Consider the following 27,255-nt stretch of genomic DNA (forward strand, 5'->3'; position numbering starts at 1 on the left):
GGCAGTGCCTTAAAAGCGGGAGGAGAAAAGAAATAACAATTGAATATCACTAAAACAGCTTCAAAAAATATTGTAGCCGGCAGAAACCGCAATTATAAACTCTATAGGTTGAGCTCATTTTTCTTCATTGTTCTTGTTCTATACAATACAGATGTCCAGATTTCAGTGAGGATATCCTGTTTCCTGGTGGGTTCATCTTAACTGTTGTTGTAATCTGCCTTGGGAAGCCTGGTGTTTTAAAGGTGATAGAATATATTGAAATTAAATGAAAGTAGAATTAAACTCTCCTTTCATTGGGGCACATCACATGATCTATTTTGTAGACCTTTCTTTTAGATACACAAATGGATTATTCTGTTTTGAACGTGTTTCAGTGGCAAGTGGTTTTATAAGTCAAAATAAAAAATATTTTGTTTCATCAGATCTCTTTTGTTTAAACATAAATGGGCTATAAGCCCCTAATGCAGTCCATTGGTTTTCTTATATTTTTTGCTTGTGATGACTGTGCCAAAACTGAAAACTCTTATCTCTATCTGGTCGATAATAAAAGGAACTATCCACCCTAAAAAGTAGTTTTGTGGCTGTGCATGAGGAATTGTGATATTGAATAAATAAATGTATATTTGTGTCCCTAGTCTTGCATCCTACGTTTATATAATCCTTTCAAGAAATATTAGTGGAACATAGCCACAGAGGCATGGTATGGTCACGTTTTTAATAATGGTAATACTAGGGCCCATCTAAGGAACAGGTTATTTTGAGTTAGTTTTCACTGGACCAAACTTGCTTTCCTTGTGCAATTACTATCCAGCAGGATAGGCAGTGTCTTAAAAAGTGGAGGATAAAGGATTTTTTTTTTACACATTTATATCACACATTATCGCAAGCAAAGTCAGATTAAATGTGGCTTACATTTGAAAATACAAATACCTGTAAAAGGTATATATTTTTTTATTTTTATTTTGCAAAGTACAGGAGAAAATGCATTTCTGTTTCTTTTTTACCAGTATTGCACTGTTTATAGAGTCTGGCTTCCTTGGGCAAAGAGGAGGGGGGTCTCTATTTCAATTTTTTTTTCTTTTGTGGCTCCCTACTTTGTATTAGATTGTTATCGTGGAATGTTGTCACAATTTGGATTTCTGCCAGGTGCTTGTGACCTTGGTTGGCCATTGTTGGAAACAGGATAATGGGCTAGATGGACCATTGGTCCGGCCCAGTATGGCTACTCTAATGTTAACAAGGTGTCTAGCAGTGGAATAAATGTGTGTGCTAGGTAGTTAAGAAGACAGGTTGCCTGCTTTGGACAGTCCAGGGACCTCTTCTGCATCCTGCCTCCTGATGTAACTTACTGTTTCCTTGTAGGCAGGACACAACAGAGACAGCCTGTATTAATCAGTGTCCGCAACAGCCCTTGAGCAACAACACAGACTCTGCTGTTTAGCTGACCCCAAACGGCGCCTATTTTATAAAAGTCTGCTCCCCCTGAGATCAAAACCTGGCTACGCCTCTGATACAGGTATATAAAATGAGTGAAGTGGAACGGTAGACGTGAATCGCTTGTTTACTATTTCCAAAAATATTAGGTCTAGAGGGCTCGCAATGAAGCTACAAAGTAGTAAATTTAAAACAAATCAGAGAAAATATTTCTTCACTCAACATGTAATTAAATTCTGGAATTTGTTGCCTGAGAATGTGGTAAAAGCAGTTAGCTTAGCGGGCTTTAAAAAAGGTTTGGATCTCTTCCTAAAAGAAAAGTCTATAAGCCATTATTAAGATGCTTATTTCTAGGATAAGCAGCATAAAATGAATTGTACTGTTTTGGGATCTTGCCAGGTACTTGTGACCTGGATTGGTCACTGTTGGAAACATGATACTGAGCTTGATGGACCTTTGGTCTGTCCCAGTATGGCAATGCTTATGTTCTTAACTGAAAGGCTTATATTTAAAGGTGCAGAAGAGTGGCGCCGATATATGCTTCACTTTCAGGATTGCCTGACACAAGCACACAAGAGCTGCGCTTACCACAAAACGTTTCTGTACATGCGCTAAGCACGTTCCCCACTGATTTTCACTTTTACAGTGCACATATAATTTAAATTCCATTTCCTTAGAGCATTGGTGAACTGGTTTTCTGTGCTGTTCTGGTAGCATGGCATGTGCTCTGATGGCTTTAGCATGGAAGTTCTGAGTATCAGGCCCTGAGTAAGGTTAAACATGTAATTTAGGAGCTTAATTTCAGCAGGGACCTAAATTTATAAACCTAAAAAGTAGGTGGCTACAGGGCTGAAATTAAGGTAGACAAAAAAAAAAATTAAAAGACTCCTATTTACTAAATGGTGGCAAAATTTTGCGTTTACTGCATGTTAATTGCCAAAATTAACATGTGGTAATTAATAAACTTTTGCATTATCTCCTACCATTTTCTCATTCTGTTAATGCTGAAAAGATGTGGAGGGGCATTTTCAACATGACGTCTAAATCCGATTTTGGATGTTTTGGAGAAAACATCTATAAATCAAGTAGCAAACATGGCCATTTTCAAACCAGAAAAAATGTCCAACTTTTTGTGTAGAAAATGGCCATTTGCTAGATGTTTTTATACTCAGTGCGTCTATTTTTTTTGAACATTTTTGGAAAAAACAAAAGTCCAAGAGAAAAACGCACAAAAGCAAGCCATTAGGACCTATGGGAGGGGACACACAGACATCCCAGCAGAGCAGTGAGGCACCTTAGCGGGTGCTGCAGTGGACTTCGTATGTTTATGTTTATATTTATGTTTATTAAAACTTGATATACATCTTTTACATTATAATAAGTCAAAGCCATTTACAACTAAAAGGTAAACACAAAATCAAAGAAAAGGAACTCCATATGATAAAGGAAAGAAACAATTAACTAAAGTACAGTAAATTACAAAACAGTTAAAATAAAGACCAAATCAAAAACTGTAGTTAAGAGCCACAGTGTGTAGAAATCTGTCAGATACTGGCTGCACTAAGGTAGTGGACGCTAAACGGAATGACAAGTTGAAACAAATGAGTTTAAAGTTGTTTTTTAAAATTTAGTAAGAGATAGTTCTGCCTTAATGGCTGCCACCAGGTTATTCTAAAGAGAGGGAGCCAAAAAACAGAATGCAGATTTTCAGGTTGACTTGTAATGGGCTTGTTTGGGGGAGGGAAGCACCAGACGGCATCAAGTGATCGAAGTGAATGGGATAGAGTATAAGAAGTGATTAAAGAAGAAATGTATGCAGGACTACCTGAATTTCGGGATCGATGGGAACGTACTTAACTGGATAAAGGGTTTTCCAACTACCAGAACTTACTGAGTAATATCAAACTCAAACATATCATCACCATAGAAAGCTACCTGTGGAGTACCCCAAGGATCACCACTTTCACCAATACTCTTCAACATGATGATGATCCCACTGGAAAAGTCCCTATCCAACCGAGGCCTCAACCCGTTCATCTATGCAGACGACGTCACAATCTACATTCCCTTCAGTCATGACTTGACAGAAATAACCAATGAAATCAATGACGACCTGAACATTAAGAACTCCTGGCAAATTCATTCCAATTGAAACTGAACTCTGAAAAAACACACTGCCTTATCCTCTCATCTCAACATAACAAGTACAAACCCACAACCATAAACACCCTAGAACACACCCTCCCTACCTCGGACAGCCTAAAAATACTCGGCGTCACAATTGACCGCAACCTTAACCTTGAGAGCCAAGTAAACTCAGTAATAAAGAAAATGTTCTATTCAATGTGGAAACTTAAACGAATAAAACCTTTCTTCCCGAGGGAAATCTTTCAAAACCTAATACAATCAATGGTCCTAAACCATGCAGGTTACTGCAACGCAATCTAAGCGGGATGTAAAGAACAACTCACAAAAAACTCCAGACCGCCCAAAACACAGCTGCCAGGCTGATATTTGGTAAATCACGCTTCGAAAGCGCTAAACCCCTCTGAGAAAAGCTGCATTGGCTCCCAATCAAAGAATGTATCATCTTCAAAATTTGCACCTTTGTCCACAAAATTATCTACGGCATAGTCCCAGGATACATGACAGACCTCATAGATCTACCAACAAGAAACAGAATCAGATCATCACGATCATACCTAAACTTACATTATCCAAATTGCAAAGGACTTAAATACAAAACAACATACGCATCCAGCTTCTCCTACGTAAGCGCACAACTATGGAATGGACTCCCAAAAGCTGTAAAAACAATTCATGACCATCTAAACTTCAGAAAATCACTAAAAACCAACCTCTTCAAAAAGGCTTACCCCACCGATCCAACGTAAATCCCCACACCCAGCAAGACAACACAACTAATGATCGTACTGGACAACACACAATCTTCATTCCCTTCGACCTTCACGGTGCCTGACAAACACCTACTTCATTCGACCACAATTCAACCTTGTATTTGTTATTCAACCGACTGGCGAACCCCTTTATGGTACCATGTAAGCCACATTGAGCATGCAAATAGGTGGGAAAATGTGGGGTACAAATGTAACAAATAAATAAATAAAGATAGTCTTAAAAGTAAGTAGTAGAATTTTAAACTGGATTTGGTATGACACAAGTAATCAGTGCAATTCAAGGAATAACAGTGTAAAAGGACCAAAACGTTTTGCTTTGAACAATAGAGAAATTGCAGAATTTTGAAGAGTTTGAAGTCTTCATAATTGAAATTGTGGAAGGCCTGTATATATAATATTACAATAATCTAATCGAGAAATGACAAAAGCATGTATTAATGTCTGTAATGAACTAAGTCCAGATAATTTTGAATTGATCTTAGCCGACGCAAGAGAGTTTAGAATCAATATGTATTCCCAAATAATGGAAAGACTCAACAGTGGTGATTTGATGTCTGAAAAAATTCAAAGGTATTCATGGAATGCTGAGAGAACCTGTAATCCAATATGCAGTTGTCTTGCTGGGTTGAATACGACTTTATGAGGAGTTAGCCAGTTGAACAAGGCAGTAAGTGCCTTTTGCAGGGGTTTTAAATCAATAGAGTATGGAGATGTGGGATGTATTAGAAGGATGTCGTCTGTATAAATAAAAAAACGTATATTGTGATTTTGTTATAAAGTTGCAAGTGGACTGAGAAAGATGTTAAAAAGTAGGGGAGAAAGGACAGAACCTTGAGGATCTCCACAAGGTAATTCACGAGTAGAAAATGTATCATTACTACTACTACTACTACTACTTAACATTTCTAGAGCGCTACTAGGGTTACGCAGCGCTGTACAATTTAAAATGTATCATTAGCAGTGGATAATGAAAAAACCCTCCCTATAAGAAAAAACATAAACCATGCCAGGGTAGTGTTTATTAAGCCTATTGAATGAAGGCGTGCCAAAAACAGATAATGATCCAAAAGGTCAAATGCTGCAGATAAATCTAAAGAAATAAGGAAAGTGATATTTCCCTTTTCTTGGATAGTGTGTAATTCACTAGCAGGCTCATTTTCAAAAGAGAAAAACGTCCAAAAAGTGACATTTGGGAGTTTTTTTCACAAAAACGTCCAAATCAGTATTTTCAAAACCTCTTTTTAGACATTCTTCTCTGAAGTCCATCAGAAGTGCGTCTAAGTCTCAATGGGGTGTGCCAGGGGCGTGTTCAAGGCAGGACTTGGGCATTCCTAAGACTTAGACATTTTTCAGCCATAATGGAACAAAACAAAATCATCCAGGACTAAAATTTAGATGTTTTGAGCTAGACCTGTTTTTATTACGAATAAGGCACAAACAGGTGCCCTAAATAACCATATGACCATTGGAGGGAATCAGGAATGACCTCCCCTTATTCCCCCAGTGGTCACTAACCCCCTCCCACCCTCAATAATTGTGATTAAGAACATTACCTGCCAGCCTCAGATGTTATACTCAGGTCCATTAGAACAGCATGCAGGTCCCTGGAGTAGTCTAGTGTTGGGTGCAGTGCACTGCAGACAGGTGGACCCAGGCTCCTACCTCCCCCTACCTGTTACACTTGTGGAGGAAACTGTGAGCCCTCCAAAACTCACCACAAACCCACTATACCCACATAAAGGTGCCCCCCTTCACCTGTAAGGTCTATGGTAGTGGTGTGCAGTTGGGGGTAGTGGGTTTTGCGTGGGTTTGGGGGGGGGGCTCAGCAGACAAGGTAAGGGATAGTCTTGGGATGTCTGGGGGACCCGTCTACTAAAAATGCTGGCTCTTCCTACATCCCAATGGCTTGATTTTGTGCGTTTTGCACTTGGACGTTTCTTGTTTGAAAATGGACAAGAAAACAAAATGTCCAAATCACAAAACCTTGTTCAAAACAGTATTTAAAAAAAGAAGATAGATGTTTTTCTTTTTTGAAAATGACCTTTTTTCCTATTCAGATTTTGGTCATTTTTTGCAAAACGTCCAAAGTTGGACTTAGACGTCATATCGAAAATGCTCCTCCACATCATACAACATACCTGGTTAACGCCAATATTCATTGGCTGCGGCCAGATAGACCTCCATAAATAGTAGGGCTATCTTCGGCCTCTATAACTTAGCTGGTCACTGGCTATGTACATAGTGGTCAAACCCCCTCCCACCCCCCAGGAAATTCAATGTCTGTTGCCGGATATGGCCTGGAATTGAATTTCTGGTTTCACTACCGACTGTGGGAGTTAGCCAGGCTGCCTCCCGAAGCCTCAATTTTGGCCTCATTATGGATAGAAATTCTAAGAGAAACCGGCTGATATTCAGTTCGAGTTAACTGGCCAGGAACCGCCGCTGACCTGTTAACTTGCTTATCGGCGGTTATCCAGTCATTTTCAGCACCATTCAACCGGTTATTGCTGCTGAAAATGACAGGTTAGCACCAATCTTTAAACCGACTACACTGGGAACGTTCTTGGGGCAGAGTCCGGTTAGCTCCCGATAGTGATACCTCATAAATAAGACTGCATAAATAGCTGTCCTATCTTTATGCGCTAACGTAAGGCTGGTTAGCTCTGAGTACTGAGTTCACTGGTCAAGTACTACCCGTCTTTAAAAAAAACCTGGATATTCAATGCCTGCGACCAGATATGGCCTTTTAATATTCAGGTTCAACGCCGGCTGAGATATTAACAGCACTGCCTGCTGCTGGTTGAGCATCGGGGGGAAAGGGAATAATGGTGGGGGTCTGTCCACCTGGCCAGAATAAACAGATATTTGATAAAATGTTAACAGAAATTAGGGAAGCCAACAAATTTTGCAACAGTGCAATAATGGGTGATTTCAATTACCAATATTGCAAAAGTGAACACAGCAGGCAAAGTTCAAACCACATTGATACTGCTGTAGTGAATGAATTTATCTCACAGGCTTAGCTCGGATCCATTTAATTAATAATTTAAAAATGTGGAGAAAATGACCTCAGTAATGCTGTCAATATGGAACATAATGTTCTCTGTGAAGACAGTCAACATGAATATTCCCTGACACAGCTTTTTAGCAAAATAGAACAGTTAGAGATCTGTAATGTGAAGACTGAGTTGCAGAGTCACTTTAATAGTTATGCACGATAAGTTTTCTATGACTCCCATTTTCTAAAACATTTTTTTTCTGACTTTGGGCATGTTTATATTCACATGTACACTTGGACTCTACACCAGTTAAAAGTTTTATGAAGATATTCAGGATATGTGTGACGTGGAGTTTTTTGACCAATGATTATTGAGAATCTGTCTTCTTAGAGAATATTATGTTCCATATTAACAGTATTTCTGAGGTCTTTTTCTCCACATTTTTTTTGTTATTATTAATTAAATGGATCTAAGCTAAAAACCGCTATCCTAACCTTATGGGGAGAGTTAACTGGTCTGAATATCAGCTGGTGCTCGGTTAACTTTCGGGTTGGAGGTCATACCTAGATAGTCAATGCCAGGAGCCGCTCATGCTCTAGCACTGAACATTTGGGGTTAGTTCAGACTATGGTTGGAAGCGGCAAACCAGCTCTTACCACTGTAGGCTGAATATCAGTGGGATAGAAATCTGAATTGCCAAGATTTATCTAGCTAACTCTCAACATTACTTGGACAATCCAAGTGTTATCATTCGACTGCCTTTGCCTATCTTTGGCACTCTCATTTTTTGAAAGGATTAAAACTAATAGCATGAAGTGGCCACCAGATTACTGGAATAGCTCGGTGTGAAAGTGGGAAAAGTGTACCCTAACCTTCTGGTTGAATATAGACTCACTGTATTGTGAATGGCCGTGAGCTCCTGCCTCCTGATCCTGGAGATGTTCCTCAGAACTTCGTCATACACAAAATCATAAACATCTACTATGGTGTCTTCCACCTGCAAAAGGAAAACATACAGTTAATAGGCTGATCTGTTCAGAAGGCAGAAATTCAACTGGAAATGTGCCTATTTGCAATTGTGGTACAACCAATGTGCACACATGTACATATATAGGACTGAAGTTTTCTAAGTGAGCATGTCTACAGTATAAGTACATACGTAATACCATACTGGGAAAAGACCAAAGGTCCATCGAGCCCAGCATCCTCTCCCCAAACGTACAAACATTTTATACAAGTTATTCCCGAAATTGTGGATTTTTCCCAAGTCCATTTAGTAGCGGTCTATGGACTTGTCCTTTAGGAAACCATCCAACCCCTTTTTAAACTCTGCCAAGCTAACCGCCTTCACTACGTTCTCTGGCAACGAATTCCAGAGTTTAATTATGCGTTGGGTGAAGAAACATTTTCTCCTATTTTGTTTTAAATTTACTACACTGTAGTTTCATCGCATGCCCCCTAGTCCTAGTATTTTTGGAAGGTGTGAACAGACGCTTCACATCCACCTGTTCCACTCCACTCATTATTTTATATGCCTCTATCATGTCTCCCCTCAGCCGTTTCTTCTCCAAGCTGAAAAGCCCTAGCCTCCTTAGTCTTTCCTCATAGGGAAGTCGTCCCATCCCCGCTATCATTTTAGTCGCCCTTCGCTGCACCTTTTCCAGTTCTATTATATCTTTCTTGAGATGCGGTGACCAGAATTGAACACAATACTCAAGGTGCGGTTGCACCATGGAACGATACAACGGCATTATAACATCCTCACATCTGTTTCCATACCTTTCCTAATAATATCCAACATTCTATTCGCTTTCCTAGCTGCAGCAGCACACTGAGCAGAAGGTTTCAGTGTATTATCAACGATGACACCCAGATCCCTTTCTTGGTCTGTAACTCCTAACGTGGAACCTTGCATGACGTAGCTATAATTTGGGTTCTTTTTTTCCCACATGCATCACCTTGCACTTGTTCACATTAAACGTCATCTGCCATTTAGCCGCCCAGTCTCCCAGTCTCATAAGGTTCTTCTGTAATTTTTCACAATCCTCTTACGAGTTAACGACTTTGAATAACTTTGTGTCATCAGCAAATTTAATTACCTCGCTGGTTACTCCCATCTCTAAATCATTTATAAATATATTAAAAAGCAGCGGTCCTAGCACTGACCCCTGAGGAACCCCACTAACTACCCTTCTCCATTGTGAATACTGCCCATTTAACCCCACTCTTTGTTTCCTATCCTTCAACCAGTTTTTAATCCACAATAGGACATTTCCTCCTATCCCATGACCCTCCAATTTCCTCTAGCCTTACATGAGGTACCTTATCAAACACTTTTTGAAAACCCAGATACACAATATCAACCGCTCCCCTTTGTCCACATGTTTGTTTACTCCTTCAAAGAATTGAAGTAAATTGGTCAGGCAAGATTTCCCCACACTAAAGCCGTGCTGACTTGGTCTCAGTAATCCATGTCCTTGGATGTGCTCTGTAATTTTGTTTTTAATAATAGCCTCTACCATTTTCCCAGGCACTGACGTCAGACTCACCGGTCTATAGTTTCCCAATCTCCCCTGGAACCTTTTTTAAAAATCAGCGTTACATTGGCCACCCTCCAATCTTCCAGTACCACGCCCGATGTTAAGGATAAATTGCATATCACTAACAGAAGCTCCGCAAGCTCATTTTTCAGTTCTATCAGTACTCTAGGATGTATACCATCCAGTCCAGGAGATTTGCTACTCTTTAGTTTGCTGAACTGCCCCATTACGTCCTCCAGGTTTACTGTGAATTCAGTAAGTTTCTCTGACTCGTCCGCTTGAAATACCATTTCCGACACCGAAGCAAACAATTCATTCAATCTCTCCGCTACGTCTTTGTCATCCTTGATCGCCCCTTTTACCCCTCGGTCATTCAGCGGCCCAACCGATTCTCTTGCCGGCTTCCTGCTTTTAATATACCAAAAATTTTTTTACTATGTTTTTTTGCCTCTAATACTATCTTTTTTTCGTAATCCCTCTTGGCCTTCTTTATCTGCGCCTTGCATTTGTTTTGACACTCCTTATGTTGCTTCTTGTTATTTTCAGACGGTTCCTTCTTCCATTTTCTGAAGACGTTTCTTTTAGCCCTAATAGCTTCCTTCACCTCACTTTTCAACCATGCCGGCTGTCTTTTGGACTTCCGTTTTTTTTTTGCAATTCAAGCCCAGCAACCTGTTTCCAACAATCCAGGTCACAAATACCTGGCAAGATCCCGAAAAAATTTAATACATTTTATGCTGCTTATCCCAGTGACTGAAGCCTGTGGGGGATAAATAAGTGTTTATATACTGAGAGAGAAAAGTATCTGTATATATTTGTGTACATTCAGCAGTGATGAAGCCAGGATTGATTTTTTTTTTTGGTGAGCTCAATGTTAACATGGGTAGGCACTGGGTAGTATGGATGTTGACAGGGCCTCTTGTTCTCCTCTCATAGGTATGGAGCCACTGCTGCTGATGCAGAGGGCCTGACACCAAAGTGGAGGGACCATGGCTCATTCAGGCCCACCCATGACTCTGCCTCACACTAGTCATACAGACTTAAATATATCTCTGTATGGGAGTAGTATGCAAAATATGTATGTGTGAAGTATAGAGATTAACTGAAGAGAAGTTCTAAAGGTCAAATTTCAACTTCTAGATTGTTATAAATAGAAATAAAACAAAAACATAGAAAAGAAAATAAGATGATACCTTTTTCTTTTTTTGACTAACTTAATACATTTTTTATTAGCTTTCGAGGTAACCCTTCTTCTTCAGATCAGAAATAAGCAACCAATTTGAAATACTTTTATGTGAAAAAAATAAAAAAGTTATAGGAGTTCAAACATGTAACCTTTCAAGCATAAAATGGGAGAAAATCTTGTAAATCAAACCCCTGTTTGGCTTATACTTTGGCAGAGCCTAGTGCTGAAGTCCAGGAACGTGTATCAACAAATCTTCATGTGAGACACTGTGACAAGAAAACTATTTTTCAATGACATATTGAAACATTACCTTGCAATACACCACCTTGGGTGAATTTATTCAAAAAGGAGGTAAAGAAATCCTAATAAATAAATAATGGACCCATGACATGAAAAATCGGTCATTTTCAACATTTTGGATGTGTTACATTAGTCACCTTTTCTCAGAGACAGCTTGTTTTGATCCATTGATATTTTAGAGGCTTATTTGTCTAAAATATATGTTTAATAATCGTCCGTTAAACGTTCAGAATTTGAGACAACTCAACCTGGACATCTCAGTTCCAATTTGAATTTCCTTTCTAAAACAAAGCCAGAACAGGCATCTTTCTGTCCAATTAACTTAGTTGCCTATTATAAAAATGATCCTCCACAAAAGGCTGGCATATCATTTTCAAAGGACGAGCACTATCTCTTCAAAAGCTGTCTGAACGGCTCCTGAAAAGGGAGCTTCTGAGATCTCCCTCCTCAAGCTTTTTTTTTTCACATTCTATGTGAAATAAAATCTGAAAAGTAAAAGGAATGAATGTGACTCACATGGGAAGAAAATAAATGTTTCATATATTTCCTCCTATAGGAGATAATGGCTTTTTTCATATTTATTTTAATGACTTTATCTTGGTACTAAGAAATTTTGATTTTATTGGTAGTAGCAGATGGTAGAGTTTTAAATTTTCATTACATCTTCTGTGTGATTTTTATTTTATGAATTTATGCTTGTCATTTTTATTGTTATTGTCTTGCTTAATCTCCTGTACATTGCTTTGTGCCCTCTGGAAAGGCAAATTAATATTGAAATGCATATATAATAAGGGGAACTATATGGAAAAAATTAAGACAGAAGTGTTACTTCTCTTCTGAGCTAGAGTAAATATATTCAGGGTTGAGGGCTCTGATGGGAAAAGAAGGGGACAATCACTAGGATGCAGCTGTTTATAAAATGAGAAATGTTAATGCATTTATTTTAAATATTTATTAGACAAACAATCCAATGTACTTGGCGGCAATGAATCAACATACAGAATAAAATATACAAATTAAAATAATACAACAGAAACTTTCATACATAACCCCCCCCCCCCCCCGGTTTACTAAGCCACGCAAGCTGCCAACACAGCCCATTCAAAGTGGATGGGCTGTGTTGGTATTAGTTCAGTGCCCGCTTAAATCGCTTTGAATATCGAGCCCCGTAAATATAAGGTATCTTTGAGGCATCTGAGGTTTTTTTCCCTCCATTCATTATTGCACCATAGTTAACTGTCATTGCTATCCTGGCTCACTGGTGCATTTTGTTTTGGCGATTATTTTGGAGTACAAGTTCTTTCTGTGCATCGTTTTTAGATGTGCATAAACCAGCATTTAGACATGTATGTTGCATAAACATCCAAATCCTGATTTTACAAATCCGGGATATACATGTATAAAATCTAAACATATGTGTATGGCAAGAGGACTTGGCATGGGTGTGTTTTGGATGGGACTAGGGTAGGCCAAAAATTAGATGTGTATTCCCCATTTCAGAAGGGGAATGCATGCCTACATCCAAAAACTTCAATGTGTGGATTTACACTTGCTCCCCGGGACATCTAGGTTCTAGAAAAGGTTAGAAATTCAAAGAAGAGCAACCAAAATGATAAAGGGGATGGAACTCCTCTCATATGAGGTTAGGGGTCTTCAGCTTGGAAAAGAGATTTATTTATTTATTGCATTTGTATCCCACATTTTCCCACCTCTTTGCAGGCTCAATGTGGCTTACAATATATCATGGATAGTGGATTTACATAAGAAAATATAAATTTGGTATTACAGAAGGATGTTGGGTAATATGGTAATAACAGAACATAATAGTAGTTTAACAATCAGGTATTGTAAGACAATTCTGGATGTATGTATAGGAGTTCATTTTTGTTGTTCTTTGTGGTATGTTTTGTTAAAGAGATGGGTCTTCAGAAGTTTGCGGAAATTAGTTAGTTCATAGGTTGTTCTTAAGTTGCATGGTAGCGCGTTCCAGAATTGTGTGCTCAGTTAGGAAAAGGTTGATGCATGTGTTGTTTTGTATTTTAGACCTTTGCAATTAGGGAAGTGCAGATTAAGGAATGTGTGGGATGATTTTTTAGCATTCTTGGGTGGTAGGTCTATCATGTCTGACATGTAGGCTGGGGCGTTTCCGTGAATGATTTTATGAGCTAGGGTGCATATTTTGAACGTGATGCGTTCTTTGAGTGGGAGCCAGTGTAACTTTTCTCGTAAGGTTTTAGCACTTTCATATTTTGTTTTTCCGAATATTAGTTTAGCTGCAGTGTTCTGAGCTGTTTGGAGTTTCTTGATTATTTGCTCTTTGCAACCAGCGTAGAGTGCGTTACAGTAGTCTAGGTGACTTAGTACCATTGATTGTACCAGGTTGTGGAAAACGGTCCTTGGGAAGAAAGGTCTTACTCTTTTAAATTTCCACATTGAGTGGAACATCTTCTTGGTTGTGCTTTTCGCATGACTCTCAAGTGTTAGGTGTCGATCAATAGTAACTCCAAGGAATTTTAGGGTGTCCGAAATTGTCAGTTTTGGTGTGTTCATGGTGGTGAATTTGTTCGTGTTATAATGCGAGGTGAGCACTAGGCATTGGGTTTTTTCTGCGCTGAGTTTCAGTTGGAATGCATCCGCCCATGTGTGCATAATATGTAAGCTTTGGTTGATGTCGTTGGAAATTTCTTTTAGGTCTTGTTTAAATGGAATGTAGATCGTTACGTCATCAATGTATATATATATATGGGTTGAGGTTATGGTTTGATAGAAGTTTGGCCAATGGTATCATTAAGTTGAATAAGGTCGGTGAGAGGGGGATCCCTGTGGAACTCCGCATTCAGGTTTCCATGTATTTGGGATCCCATATATTCGGGAACGTCACCATAAATGATCCTGTGAATTGAGGTGCAAACCTTGAAGGCAACTCATTCTCTAATGGGAAGCCAATGGAATTTTTCACGAAGGGGCTTGGCAGATTCAAATTTAGATTTTCCGAAGATCAGTCTCGCCGCGGTGTTCTGGGCAGTCTGAAGTTTCTTCAGTACATGTTCTTTGCAACCAACATAGATACTGTTACAATAGTCCAGCTGGCTTAGTACCATTGATTGGATCAGATTCTGGAAAACATCTCGAGGAAAAAAGGTTTTATTCGTTTAAGTCTCCACATCGAGTAAAACATTTTCTTTGTGGTGCAATCTATTTGGGATTCCAGGGTTAGGTGCCGATTGATAGTGACACCTAGAAGTTTGGCTGAGGGGAGATATAATTAAGGTCTACAAAATCCTGAGTGGTGTAGAATGAGTAGAAGTGAATCAATTTTTTACTCTTTCAAAAAGTACAAAAACTAGGGGGCACTCAATGAAGTTACATGGAAATACTTTTAAAATAAATAGGAGAAGATATTTTTTCACTCAACTAATAGTTAAGCTCTGGAACGTTTGCTGGTGGATGTGGTAACAGCAGTCAGCATTCTGAGTTTAAAAATGTTTTAGACAAGTTTCTGAGGGAAAAGTCCATAGTCTGTTATTGAGATGGACATGGGAGAAGCCACTGCTTGCCCTGAGATTGGTGGCATGGATTGTTGCTACTATTTGGGTTTCTGCCAGGCACTTGTGACCTAGCTTGGCTACTGTTGGAAACAGGATACTGAGTTAGATGGACCATTGGTCTGAGCCAGTATGGCTATTGTTATGTTCTTATGTAGAACAGTGCTCCTTTGGTCTCTTAATCCTCATGTTTCTTGTCCTTCCTTCTGAAAGTGATATCAGCCAAGGCTATGTGGATCTTTGACAGCTTTGGCAACATACACATGTATATTTGTAAAATGGCTAATATATACATGTATGTGCTGTCACATACATGTATATGTTCTGAAATACTGGCGCATATCAGTTTATGCTGTCGTGTTTTGTCCATTGAGATGGTTGCATTGATGATCCAGATGCATGGAACTAGTGCATACACGTCTGCCCCTGAGTGTATTTCAGAACAGGCTCTAGCTTGGTAGATCCTGTTGTAAAATACTGCTGGTGGCATAGGCGCTGACTCTGTGGGTGCTGTGGGTGCTCAAGCACCCCCAATATTTTCCCGGCTGTCAGGCATCCGAAGTTCCGGTTCCAATGTCCCCAGCCCGACCCACCCGCCCTCTTCTCCCTCAACAGCCCTCCTTGCTTTCCTGCCGTCCAGCCAGCACTTAAAACTCATTTTACCTGACTGAAGTTGTGACTGCAAAAGAAGCGGAACAGAGCAGGCTCACCTTCAGCCTTCCCCTTCTCTCTCAACATCCCGCCCTTGCGGAAACAGGAAATGAGGGCGGGATGCTGAGAGAGAAGGAGAAGGCTGAAGGTGAGCCTGCTCTGCTTCCTTTGCAGTCACGACTTCAGTCAGGTAAAATGAGTTTTAAACGCTGGCTGGGCTGCAAGAAGGCAAGGAGGGCTGTTGAGGGAGAAGAGGGCGGGCAAGTCGGGCAGGGGGGGTTGGAACTGGAACTCGGGGGGGGGGGAAGGTGAGGTTTGGGGCTTCACTGGACATGGAGGGGAGGGCAGAGGAGCATCGCTGGACATGGATGGGAGGGAGGGGAGAGAGGAGAAATTGCTAGACATGGAGGGTAGGGCAGGGGAGAGGAGAATTGCTGGATATGGATGGGGGAAGAGGGCAGGGGAGAGAGGAGAGTTGCTGGACATGAATAGATGGAGGGGAGGGCAGGGGAGAGAGAAGAGTTGCTGGTCATGAATGGATGGAGGGGAGGGCAGGGGAAAGAGCAGAATTGCTGGATATGGATGGGGAAGAGGACAGGGGAGAGAGGAGAGTTGCTGGACATGAATAGATAGAGGGGAGGGCAGGGGCGAGAGGAGAGTTGCTGGACATGGATGGATGGAGGGGAGGGCAGGGGCGAGAGGAGAGTTGCTGGACATGGATGGAGGGGAGGGAAGGGGAGAGAGGAGAGTTGCTGGACATGGATGGAGGGGAGGGCAGGGGAGAGAGGAGAGTTGCTGGACATGGATGGAGGGGAGGGCAGGGGAGAGCAGAATTGCTGAATATGGATGGGGAAGAGGACAGGGGAGAGAGGAGAGTTGCTGGACATGGATGGATGGATGGATGTAGGGGAGGGCAGGGGAGAGAGGAGAGTTGCTGGGCATGAATGGATGGAGGGGAGCACAGAATTGCTGGATATGGATGGGGGAAGAGGACAGGGGAGAGAGGAGAGTTGCTGGACATGGATGGATGGATGGATGGAGGGGAGGGCAGGGGAGAGAGGAGAGTTGCTGGACATGAATGGATGGAGGGGAGGGCAGGGGAGAGAGGAGAGTTGCTGGATATGGATGGAGGGGAGGGCAGGGGAGAGCAGAATTGCTGGATATGGATGGGGAAAGAGGACAGGGGAGAGAGGAGACTTGCTGGACATGAATGGATGGAGGAGAGGGCAGGGGCAAGAGGAGAGTTACTGGACATGGATGGATGGATGGAGGGCAGGGGAGAGAGGAGAGTTGCTGGACATGGATGGAGGGGAGGGCAGGGGAGAGAGGAGAGTTGCCGGACATGAATGCAGGGGAGGGCAGGTGAGAGAGGAGAGTTGCTGGACATGGATGCAGAGGAGGGCAGGGGAGTGAGGAGAGTTGCTGGACATGGATGGGGGGAGGGCAGGGGAGAGGAGAGTTGTTGGATATGGATGGAGGGGAGGGCAGGTGAGAAAGGAATGTTGCTGGACATGGATGTAGGGGAGGGCAGGGGAGAGAGGAGAGTTGCTGGAAATGGATGCAGGTGAGGGCAGGAAAAATGCTGGACATGGATGGAGGGGAGGGAAAACAGAGGAAGGAGATTTGTAAAATGGATGGAGGGGAAAAAGGAGAAATGCTGAACATGGAGGGGAGGGAAGGAAGGAAGTGAGATGAACATGGATGGCGGGGCGGAGAGGAAAAATGGTGGACATGGATGGAGGAGAGGGAAGATAGAGAGGAAGGGATGCATATGGATGGAGGGGAGTGAAGAAAGAGGAAGGAGATGCATACTGACAAAGATGAGGGAAAGGGAAAAGAGGAGAAAAAACACATGGATGGAGAAAATAGATGCTGGACCAAACCCTCCTTTCTTGTGTCAGAACAGAATACCATAACAGCAGTATACTGTCCTGACCTGAGGAAAGAGGTTTTGGCCTTTGAAAGCTAATTGAGAAATGTATTTAGTCCAATAAAAATGATATTATCATATTTTCTATTTTTTGTTTTATTTGTATTTGTTAACCTATAGTACAGTAATTGAAATATATCTCTTTATTTTTGCATAGTACAGGGGGACTGAGGGGTGGGTCCTGGTGCAGGTTGCAGGCAGCCTATGAGTGGTGCTGCCACTGCCCAGGTGAAGACTGCAGCAGACGGGATTTTAAGGTGGGGGGGGGGGAGGGGAGAGAACGCAATGCCTGTAAAAAACAAAAATCATTTTGAAAAGTTGGCTCCTATGGCTGGTGGTAGAACTTGAGACGTCCTGCTTTGTACGTCCTTTCTTAAAAGCTGCTCCACATTTTATCAATATTTCACTCTCATACATCACAGTCTACATTTCATGTAAAGATTTGCAAGGCCTAAACAACAGTGTTCCCATGACCAGGAGAGAAAGCAAAATAGATTAGGAGGGGGTATTTCAATCAGAAAGAGGTCCAGAGGCCTTTGCTACCAATACTGGTAACTTTAGATACTGTGTCTATTACAAACTCTGCATGACTCATCCTCCATTCTCCATATCACCTCCCCCCCCCCCCCCCCCCCCCTCTGTTGCTTCCCACAGGGATCAATTCTTTCTGATTAACTACCTCATCTGTCATGTTGATTGATCAGACACTAGGGTACTGAAGTGCCAGGATTCATAAAGCTCCCATTTCTTTGCACACTCAATAGCAGAGCCCAGGAGCACATCTCAGAGTCTTCTCTGACTGATACCATATATCATTTAGAGACAGCAGGGAAAGGGGAGCCACAAAAATAAACCAGCAATCTTTGGAAGGTACTCTATGCTGTGCTTGGTTTTAGGGAGCAGCATAATGGCCAAAGGTTCCTGTTTTTTCCAGGATCTGGCTTGGCTCTGGATTCATATCCCAACTGCATCTGGCCAATGGAAAATTTATTGTGCAACAAAAAACAGATATCCTGGGAAAGTACACATCACAGGGAAGACCTTTGTGGGGTTCCTTTAAGTAAGAGTGAAGATGAGACCAAACTAGCACAAATGGACAGCATATAACGAGAAATATAAGATGAAAATGGCCAATATTCAAAAATGCCCATCTAAGTTTAGGCTCTTATACTTGTGATCCACAAGGGTCATGTCTCTAGATCCAGAAGTTATGTGGCTACTGGCCAAGCAGTCAAAGATGGGACTGCCTGTTATGCAGATCTCTCTGCTCACTTAGCTGTGTAGGCACTGAATATGGCCAGTGCCCAGATAATTGCCAGCTTCTTCCCGACTCTGCCCCCGGACTGCCCCAGCACTAACCATTGAGCGCTGCAATGGTCAGAGCCAAAAGGGGCACCACCTGGTTAAGTGCTGCTCACTATCAGTGGCTGGCCCACTGAGCGTGGTTTAAGTGGGCACGAGCCTCTCCTGCTCACTTAAACCATGCTGAATATTGACCCCCCCCCCCCAAGTGGAGAAGTACAGTAGTGGTTAGTGCAGCAGACCTCGATCATGGGAAACTGGGTTCAATTCCCACTGCAGCTCCTTGTGACTCTGGGCAAGTCACCTAACCCTCCATTGCCCCCAGGTACAAATAAGTACCTGCATACACCATGTAAACCACTTTGAATGTAGTTGCAAAAACCACAGAAAGTCCCATTCCCTTTAGCTCAAAATTCATCTTAATTTATCAGCTTAAAAGTTAAGGGCCCAATATTTAGCTGGTAATGATCAGTTGGATTCAGCCGGTGGTGGTCAGCATTTTTTTTTTAATGCTGACCATGGCTGGCTAAATTATCCCTGGATATCCAGTGATGGGTCATGTCAGCAGAAATGAATATCCGGGGATAATTGTCCCAGTGCTGGCTGTTGGAGCTTATGTGGGTCTGGTTGAATATTGGCTGGGACCCGCAAAATTCACAGGCGCCCTCCGCCATAGTACCAGAAGGCTGCCACAAGAGGTAGAGGCAGCTGCTAGGGGGAGTGGGCTTCACTGCTGCCCCCACTGCCCCCCTCCCGCTGGACTACCAGGGATTGCAAGTAGAATTGGGGGGAGGGAAGTATCCTGCATGTTGAAAGGGTGGGAGAGGATGGGGGGGTTGTATGGTTAGGGGTCTTACAGTCCCATGACACAGGGGAAGGGGGATCATGACCAGAGGAGGGGAGGGGATTGGAAGGTCTCTGCAATTATTTTTTTGTTATGTGGGTTGCAGCTCATATTCAGCCGGAGCCCACATAGCTAAGTGCGTGAATTTGTTGGCTTAGCTATGCAGGTGCCAACACCACTTTCTGTACCACCCGTCTTGCTCACTTTTTTGATGCCCGGTTACAGCTGATATTCAGTGGCACTGCCCAGTTAAATGCCATTGAATTTCGGCGATTAGGCGGCCCTGAATGATTTAAACTTGCAGGAGCCTCTCTTACTTGCTTGAATTGGTTTGAATATTGGCCCAAGTGATTTTAAAGGTGCTGACTGTGGGCACAAAACAGATAGCACTCTTTTTTGCTGTATTATTGGGGTACCTGACACCTAGTGTAAATTAGAACAAAATGGGTCCTAAACAAGACTAACATTAGTAAGTACAGTGTCAGGAATAAATGTATCACCCCTTAGCCTTAGATCCAAGACCACTATGCCAAAATAATAGAGGAAACTAACTGTACTCTAGAGTGTGGCTGTCGGCATGAATGGCAGGCATTTAACATTGAGGGGTCATCCTTGAAAAAGCCGCTTGCTGGCAAAACGTGTGACATTTCGGATTGCAGAACCCCCTATACCCGACCATGCTTACCAAAAGCTAAGTACTACATTTAATTATGTGAAGTTTTGAAAAGTTTGGAGAATCTTTATAACAGATAAAATAAAACAAAATAAAAATACTTGGGGACTGGTGACGATTTTGGGAAAGTTCTAGGCGACACTGAAGTTTATTGACTGCTAGACTAGACCCCCATGCTGAGGTACTTTAAATTCTGTTTGCTAGAAAGTTTTGTGAAGAAAAGCTTGAAAACCTTTTATATACAAGTATGGATTGTTTATGATAGCCATAAAAACATAACAATAGCCACACTAGGTCAGGCAATGGTCCATGTATCCTGCTTCCAGTAGTGGCCAATCCAGGTCACAAGTACCTGGTAGAAACCCAATTAGCAGTAGCATTCCATATAAAACCCCAAATAGTAGCAAGATTCTCTGCTACCAATCCCAAGGACAGTAGTGGCTTCCCCCATGTCTATCTCAATAGCAGACTGGACTTTTTCTCCAGGAACTTGTCCAAACCTTTTTTTAAACCCAGATATGCTAACTGCTGTTATCACATTCTCCAGATATGAGTTTCAGAGCTTAACTATTCTTTGAGTGAAAAAATATTTCCTCCTATTTGTTTTTAAAGTATCTTCATGTAATTTCATTGACTGTCTCCTGGTCTTCGTACTTATTGAATGAGTGAAAAATTGATTCACCTTCACCCACTCAACCTCACTTAGGATTTTGTAGACCTCAATTCAGCTGAAGAGCTATTTCCTCATACAGGAGGAGTTCCAACCCCCTTATCATTTTGGTCACTCTTCTTTGAAACCTTTCTAATTCCGAAATATCTTTTTAGAGATACAATGACCAGAACTGAATGCAATACTCAAGGTGAGGTTGCAACATGGAGTGATAGAGAGGCATTATAAAATATTTGTTCTTATTTTGCATACATTTAAGCCATTCATTTGCCTAGATTTAGAACCATAATTTATGAGCCTAGTGCTGACAAGCAGCGCCTCCTAGCATTTTTTCCATGCCTTAAATCCACCCCTGTTGCCACCTACTTTCTATGCTCCTAAATGTAAGAATTCAGTGAAATTCTGAGTAAATTTAGGCACTCAACCCACGTAAAGTTTCGAAGAGGCTAAATTAGGAGCATCACTCTCAAAATGGCCTAATGGTTAGTGTAGGAAACTGGTCATACAGTAAGCATGTCAAGGAACTTATATGAGTTACTTCCGGAGGAAAATGCCTCAAGAAGCTCCTTTTCCACAAGTCAAGCGGATAAAGGGCTAGGACTTCTTCATCATCAGCAAAAAATCCCCCTAGTGTTAGTAGCTGGCCTTGTCTTAATATTAAGAGCCACTTACTCCTCTATCTTAATTTAAGGAGAGGTACTTAACTCAAAACACAAAGCTTTCTTCAAGGCTCCTTGGTGTTTCTGACCGTGGTCAACGTTGGCCTCCGTTTCGCCACTGCTGCATCAGAACCACTAGTCTGTGCTTCGAGTTAAGTACCTCTCCTTAAATTCAGATAGAGGAGTAAGTAGAAGACGATAATTATATCTTTTTCACTGTCAGGCTTATTTTCGAAAGTGATCGCTGGCGATCTTCCTACATAAATCGGAAGATGGCCGGCGATATCTCAAAAGCGGCCAAATCGATATAATCGAAAGCGGCTTTTTTGACACCATCGCCGCTTTCCCGTCGCTGCGCCGGCGAAAGTTCAAGGGGGTGTGTCGGCAGCGTAGCGAAGGCGGGACATGGGTGGGCATGGGCGTGGCTACCAGATGGCTGGCTTTCGCGGATAATGGAACAAAAAAAAAGCAGCGTTAAGCAGTATTTTACCAGGTTTACTTGGTCCTTTTATTTTCACAACCAAGCCTCAAAAACGTGCCCCAACTCACCAGATGACCACTGGAGGGAATGGGGGATGACCTCCCCGTAGTCCCCCAGTGGTCACCAACCCCCTCCCACACTAAAAAAATAAAAATCTTTTTTTGCCAGCCTGTATGCCAGCCTCAAATGTCATACCCAGCTCCCTGACAGCAGTATGCAAGTCCCTGGAGCAGTTTTTAATGGGTGCAGTGCACTTCAGGCAGGCAGACCCAGGTCCATCCCCCCCCCCCCCCTACCTGTTACACTTGTGGTGCTAAGTGTTGAGCCCTCCAACCCCCCCAAAACCCACTGTACCCACATGTAGGTGCCCCCCTTCACTCATAAGGGCTATGGTAATGGTGTAGAGTTGTGGGTTTGGGAGGGATTTGGGGGGCTCAGCACCCAAGGTCAGGGAGCTATGCACCTGGGAGCTATTTGTGAATATTTTTAAAATTTTTAGAAGTGCCCACTAGGGTGCCCGGTTGGTGTCCTAGCATGTGAGGGGGATCAGTGCACTACAAATGCTGGCTCCTGCCATGAGCAAATGCCTTGGATTTCGCCGGGTTTGAGATGGCCGTCATTTTTTTTCCATTATCGCTGAAAAACAAAACCGGCGATCTCAAACCCGGCGAACTCTGGCATTTGGCCGGGCTAAACCGTATTATCGAAAAAAAAGATGGCCGGCCATCTTTTTCGATAATATGGTTCCGGCCAGCTGTTGCGCCGCCGCCAAAATAGATCGCCGGCGATCTATTTCGCCAGCAATGTTTGATTATGCCCCTCTGTGGCTCTTAATATTAAGACAAGAAGGCCAGCTACTAACACCGGGGGGGGGGGGGGGGGGGGGGTTCGCCGATGATGAAGAAGACCTAGCCCTTTATCCGCTTGACTTGTGGAAAAGGAGCTTCTTGAGGCGTTTCCTCCCAAATTAACTCATATAAGTTCCTTGACATGCTTACTGTATGACCAGTTTCCTATATTTATATTAAGATTATTTGTCGTGAGTGGAAACTTGCTCCCTGGTATATCTATAGTTTATCTCTAATGATTAGTGTAGCAGGTTGGGGAACTGGGTTCGACTCCCACTGCTGCCTGATGGTCGGCACTTCCCCGGGATCAGGGTCTGCTGCACTGACCACCAGGCTACTCCTCTATTCCACACAAGAGGTGCCCCAAATGACCACTGGAGGGAATCGGGGATCACCTCCCCTTACTCTCCCAAGTCACAAAACATTTTTCCAAACAGCATTTTCAAAAGGAAAAGATAGACTTTTTATTTTTTGTAGAAAATGACCTTTCCTTTTCTGATTTTGGATGTTTTACAAAAAACGTCCAAATTCAGACTTAGAAGTCATATCCAAAAATGCCATTTGTGCATTTGACTTGCACAAAGTCACAAGGAGCAGCAGTGGCAATTGAACCCATGTTGCTAGGATCAAAGCCCACTGCACTAACCATTGAGCCACTCCTCCTCTGTTTTGGATATCTCGCATTTGCTTTTGTTCGAAAATGGACCAAAAAAAGGACGTACAAATCACAAGACATCCATAGCATTTTCGAACACAAAAGATAGACGTCTATCTTTATTGAAAATGATCTTTTTCCCTGTTAAGAATTTGGACGTTTTTGTAAAACGTCCAAATTCTGATTTAGACGTTCTAGCGAAAATACCCCTCCACATATACTTTGTTTATACTTGTTACATTCGCCTATTGTCTGCCACTGCCACACTGTTTTGTTTTTGCCAAGAACTAATGTCAGTAAACAGCAGGACAAACAAACCAAAAAAAGTAGAGAATGGACCAATAGAACTCCCACAAAATGATACTCATTTTGTGGGGGCTTCGATGACAATTTCAGAAGTTGAAGAACAAGGTCAGTGCCGGGCAGACTTCTACAGTCTGTGCCCTGAAAATGGCAAGGACAAATCAAGATCAAGTATACATATATAGTAACACATTATACCTTAGGCTATGAGTTTATCTGGTTGGGCAGACTGAATGGAACGTACAGGTCTTTATCTGACATCATCTACTATGTTACTATGGGGCTCATTTTCAAAAGATGTCCAAAAATTGGCATAAATCTGCATTTAAATGTTTTTCTCACAAAAACACCCAAATTGCTATTTTCAAAGCCAATTTTTAGATGTTGTTCTGTGAAGTCCATCAGAAGTGCATTCAAATCACAAGGGGGTGTGGTGTGTCAGGGGCATTTTAAGGGCAGGATTCGGGCATTCCCAAGACTTGGACATTTTTCTGTCATAACGGAATAAAGCAAAAACATCCAGGGTTATAAGTTGGACATTTTGGTCTAGACCTGTTTTTATTAACAAATAAGCCACAAAAAGTGCCATAAATGACCAGATGACCATTGGAGGGAATCAGGGATGACATCCCCTTACTCCCCCTGTGGTCACTAGCCACCTCCACCCCACCCCCCCAAAATTGAATAAAAACATAACTTACTAGCCTCTATGCCAGCCTCAGATGTTATACTCAGGTACATTAGAGCAGCATACAGGTCACTGGAGTAGTCTAGTGCACTGCAGACAGGTGGTCCTAGACCCATATCTCCCCCTACCTGTTACACTTGTGGTGTAAACTGTGAGCCCTCCAAAACTCACCAGAAACCCACTGTACCCACATATAGGTACCCCCTTCACCCATAAGGGCTATTGTAGTGGTGTACAGTTGGGGGTAGTGGATTTTAGGGGGCTCAGCAGACAAGATAAGGGGATAACAATGAGATATGTACCTGGGAGCATTTATTTGAAGTTCATTGCAGTGCCCCCTAGGGTGCCCTACTGCTATCCTGGGATGTCTGTGTGGCTAATCTACTAAGAATGCTGGCTCCTTCTATATCCCAATGGCTTGATTTTGTGCGTTTTTCACTTGGATGGGTTTTTTTTTTAATGGATCAAAAAGATAAGTGCATAGAGCACAAACATATCTAGCAAACAGCCATTTTCAAAAAAAGATAGACGTTTTTCTGTTTTGAAAATGGCTATATTGAATTTTGGATGTTTTTAGCAAAATGTCCAAAGTTGGACTTAGATGTCATATCGAACATGCCCCTTCTATGTTATCAGAGAATCAATCAAAAAAACTATTCATTAATTTATTAACTGGCCAAACAACAACTTTTCATCCTGAGGCACACAAATAAATGGAATACAAACAAGCTTTTCAGATGGACTTGACATGGAGCCATGTTTCGGTGAAAAACACCAGCTTCAGAAGTCACAGATCTAAAAGAGCTCAACTTATAGTTTGCAAAGTAGTCTAAATAAAGATTCGAGGTGCAATATCAGTGAAATTCACTGTGGAGCAAAGTACCGAGGTGCACACACCGTTAAAAAAAAAAAAAAAGGCCACCTGTGCTTTCCAGAATGCCAGCTTGAGACTGGACTTAGTAATTGAGGGCCCCTTCTACAAAGCAGCAGTAAGCCCAATGCAAGCTTACCGCTCGCTAAAAAGGAAGTACTGCCGGGCTACAGCAACAGCCCGGCAGTAGTTCCCTGTAGCGTTGGTGTGTACTGCCCTGTTATAGCTAGCACACGAGCCCTTACTGCCACCTCAATGGATAGCGGTAAGGGCTCCCCCTAAATGGCTATGTGGTAAATGCTTCACTTGCCACACAGCAATTCTCTGAAAAAAAAAGACCTACCTTTTACCCACTGCGGTAAAAGGGGGCCTCAGTGCATGTCAAAAACATGCGATGACGCCAGCGTAAGCCCCTTTTTGCCACAGCTTGGTACATTACAGATATGGTTTTGCAGTGAAATGCAGGCACAACAGTGTATCATGTTAATTTTTACCATTGCAGATATATACATGGAGTTGAGTATCTACAATTGACAGCAGGTAGAACAGAGTAGGAGAAAACTGGAAAAAAAGAAAGGGAAGCACAAAAGAGATGAACCTGCAAGGAGAAAACAAAATGGGAAAACTGAATGTAAAAGGAATTAGAGAAACAAGGGAGAAGAATTAGAGATCACGGGAAAGTGGAAAAATTGTGCAAATAGTAAAGAAAGGAGTAAACATGAAAAAAGCAGTAGAAAGAAAGATAGAAAGAGAGGAAATTTCTTTATGACCAGCAAAAATCACACATCTTCACGTGGGCACATATGTCAGCAAAAAGTATCAGCATTTTTTCTGGCTATTGCCTGGTGTTAATTTATGCTGTGCTAATGCACGCAAATCTCAGTGTTACTCTAGGAAAGAAAGCATATCAGCAGGTCTAGTTGTTATGCAGTTTTATTATGAATAGTCTAATGTTCTCAATTTATGTGTTAGGAAAGAACTCTTATCTAGCATTCTCCCAGTACACTGCAGTCACTGGTGCTTGATGGCTGGAATAATTGTCAATAAGTACTTCACATTACATATGTGAAGAGCAATTCTTGTGTCTCGCGCTTGCTTCTGCCCAGAGTGCTATTTTGTAAGCTTGCACGTCAAATAGTGAGCAACTGTGAAGTGGGTGTATATGTGGGAGGCGCATGAGCAGGACATGGGCATGCACACAGCTTATAGAATAGTGTAAGTTGCATGTGTTGATCGGTACATTTAGGTGTGCTAGTTACAACTGCCAATAACTTGGCTTAAGTGGTCATGCCTTCTTAATTCACTCATCGGTTATTTCACAATTGGATTACTGCAGCTCCCTCTATGTAGGCCTTCAGATTAAGGATCAACACCCGCTTACAATTAGTTCAAAACATCGCCATCAGAGTGCTTTATCACTTTAAGAAATTTGACTACATTACTTCTCATCTTAAATATTCACATCGGCTTCCCAATTCTCATCGCATCACTTATAAAATACTCCTGTTAATTTATAAAACTCTTGCTATCTCTGAACCTGTTTATCTTCTGAGATATCTTACACCTTATACTCAAACACAAGCACTACGATCATCACAACTCAACCTTCTCTCTGTTCCGTCATATAGAGAACTTTTTCACAAATACAGTAGACACACCATGCTTGCATTTTAAGGACCTATGTTATGGAACTCTCTGCCATCTCATTTCAGACAAGTCACCTTGCTATCTCTCTTTAAAACAGAAGTTAAGACTTCC

At 41.9% G+C, this 27,255-nt stretch overlaps 1 protein-coding gene across 1 annotated transcript in view; it reads right to left on the reverse strand.

Annotated features, from left to right (window-relative positions):
* Positions 1-27,255, reverse strand: part of TSPAN32 (tetraspanin 32) — a 133,016-nt gene that overhangs the window by 13,425 nt on the left and 92,336 nt on the right. The window contains exon 6 of the mRNA XM_030201214.1: positions 8,247-8,348. Coding sequence (XP_030057074.1) covers positions 8,247-8,348 — 102 coding nt within the window. The remainder of the gene's footprint in view (positions 1-8,246; positions 8,349-27,255) is intronic.

This window comes from Microcaecilia unicolor, chromosome 4, assembly GCF_901765095.1.
Source record: "Microcaecilia unicolor chromosome 4, aMicUni1.1, whole genome shotgun sequence".
In the NCBI taxonomy this organism is placed as follows: domain Eukaryota; kingdom Metazoa; phylum Chordata; class Amphibia; order Gymnophiona; family Siphonopidae; genus Microcaecilia; species Microcaecilia unicolor.